The sequence below is a fragment of the Galeopterus variegatus genome, unplaced genomic scaffold (genome assembly GCF_000696425.1).
Source record: "Galeopterus variegatus unplaced genomic scaffold, G_variegatus-3.0.2 Scaffold62569, whole genome shotgun sequence".
In the NCBI taxonomy this organism is placed as follows: Eukaryota; Metazoa; Chordata; class Mammalia; order Dermoptera; family Cynocephalidae; genus Galeopterus; species Galeopterus variegatus.
In genome coordinates this window covers 1-2,281 of record NW_007788680.1, presented here as the reverse complement: position 1 = coordinate 2,281, position 2,281 = coordinate 1, and the positions used below count along the sequence as shown (strand labels likewise).

Sequence of the window (2,281 nt, the reverse complement as noted above, 5' to 3'; positions counted from 1 at the left end):
TCTCTGTCACTTTCTAGCTGCATAACTAGGAAAATTAAGCTTCCACATCAGCAAAATGGCAGTAAATGTTGTAATAATTAAAATATAATGCTTGTAAAGTGCTTAACATAGATCTGGTACATAATATGTCTTAATGTGTCAACTTTATAATCTTCTAGTTTCTAGTCTAAATGATGTAAAGGAAAAAATAGAGAGAAGGAGATTTTTAAAAGTCAAGGAGAGAAATGGAGGAAAGAAGAGAGGAAGGAAGGAAGTGATCCAGAAAGAGGAAGGGAAAGAGGAACAAAAAGAAGGAGGGAAGGAAGGAAGGAAGGAAAGAAGGAAGGAAGGGAGAGAGAGCAGGAGGAAGGAAGAAAATGAAAATAAAAGGACTTGCCTTTCTAGCTTATCAAAAATTAAATTGACCCACAATGGTCAATTTAAATAATATAGATGAATAGTTTAAATAAAAATGAACTTAGGATTTGTATTTTCTCCCATGAAGAGCAGTAAAACTAAAAGTAGCTCTGACATATTTAGCATTCAGTGCTCAGACCAAGGAATATATGGCTTTATGGAAACACCCTCTCATAGGGAAACCCAAAACGCAGGGAAATACATAATGCTAGAAATGTGTAGTCAGCATCTGTGGTTTCTTTTGGAACATAAACATTTTTCCTCAAGTCGTTTAATAGTTTTTTCTCAAGGTTTGTAATAGACGTGGGTTCAGTTCAGTCTGCTCTTACATATCCACTTAGCAATGGATTTATTTCTGGGAAGTACATGTTTGTATAAGAAATGTAACACTAGATTATTGCCCTAGATCCACCCTGGTCAAATTAAGAGACTCCAAATATATTTTACAGCTATGCACCAAAGACAAGTCTTTCCATTTTTGGAAGAAGATCCAAGTAGAACCAACCTGAAATAGATTCAAGGCTTGGAGAAAAATGTTTATGGAGAATATTTACTACTTACATTTTTAATCAGAAGTTTCATTTTTGATATGTACAAGAACCGTACTTCAGATGAGTAAAGTTTTTAACCTACCTTTCTACACTCAGTTCCCCTTCTTAGCCATAAATCTATGCACACACCTAAATTCAAAAAACATTTATTGTCGATTTTGAGTTTAGTACAATGCTAAGATTTCAATTTTGTACATGAGATGTGCTGATCTGCTCACAAGTACTGAACATTAAGTTCTTTCTATTTTGGATGTTCTTAGTTCATCTCTCTGTTTGGGTCCCATTAGAACATACTGTACTAAATGGAAAAAGCAAACCAGTCTGTGGTGTCTGAGTTTATTTTTCAGGGACTTTGTAATTCAAGAGAGCTCCAGACGTTCTTCTTACTGCCGTTTTCTATACTCTACTCTATGACTGTTGTGGGCAACCTCCTCGTTGTGATCTTAATCATCACTGACCGCCATCTCCATTCCCCCATGTACTTCCTCTTAGCAATCTCTCATTTATTGACTTCTGCCTTTCTTCAGTAACCACCCCTAAACTGACCACAGACTTCCTAAAGGATAATAAGACCATTTCTTTTGGGGGCTGCATGAGCCAGATCCTCTGTGTGCATTTCTTTGGAGGGGGTGAGATGGTGCTTCTCGTGACAATGGCCTATGACCGTTACGTGGCCATCTGTAAGCCACTCCATTACTCCAGCATCATGAACACACAAAAGTGCATCTGGCTAGTTTTGATATCTTGGATCACTGGCTTTGCGCATGCCATGAGTCAGCTGGCTATGATTTTGGAGCTGCCCTTCTGTGGACCCAGGGTAGTAGACAGCTTTTTCTGTGATATACCTTTGGTGATCAAACTAGCCTGCATGGATACTCAGACTTTGGGAGCAGTCATAAATGCTGACAGTGGGGTTTTGGCAACCACTTGCTTCATTATCTTGCTGATCTCCTATACTTACACGCTATTAACTGTCTGCCTTCACTCTAAAGATGGGGCATCAAAGGCACTCTCTTCCTGTACATCCCACATCACAGTGGTGGTGCTGTTCTTTGGACCCTGCATCTTCATCTATCTATGGCCACTCAGCGTCGCTTGGGTGGACAAGTTTCTTGCTGTGTTTTACACAGTAATCACACCTCTCCTGAATCCCACCATTTACACACTGAGAAATAAAGAGATTAAGAATGCCATGAAGAGACTGATAAAATAGAACATGGATTCAAGGGATATGTGTTAAATAAATCATGTAACCAAAAAATACACTGTGTACACCCCAGTTTGGCCACATTTTGACCTGTAAACTGAACTACATGTATTAGTTATTCACATCT

The 2,281-nt window shown here is 38.5% G+C and overlaps 1 protein-coding gene across 1 annotated transcript; it reads left to right on the top strand.

The window, feature by feature from the left end:
* The first annotated feature begins 1,249 nt into the window (after positions 1-1,249).
* LOC103584518 (olfactory receptor 4K3-like) lies at positions 1,250-2,160 on the top strand. The gene is given in 2 exon segments (XM_008565487.1): positions 1,250-1,436; positions 1,439-2,160. Coding segments are annotated over 2 exon segments (909 nt in total).
* Positions 2,161-2,281: the final 121 nt, after the last annotated feature.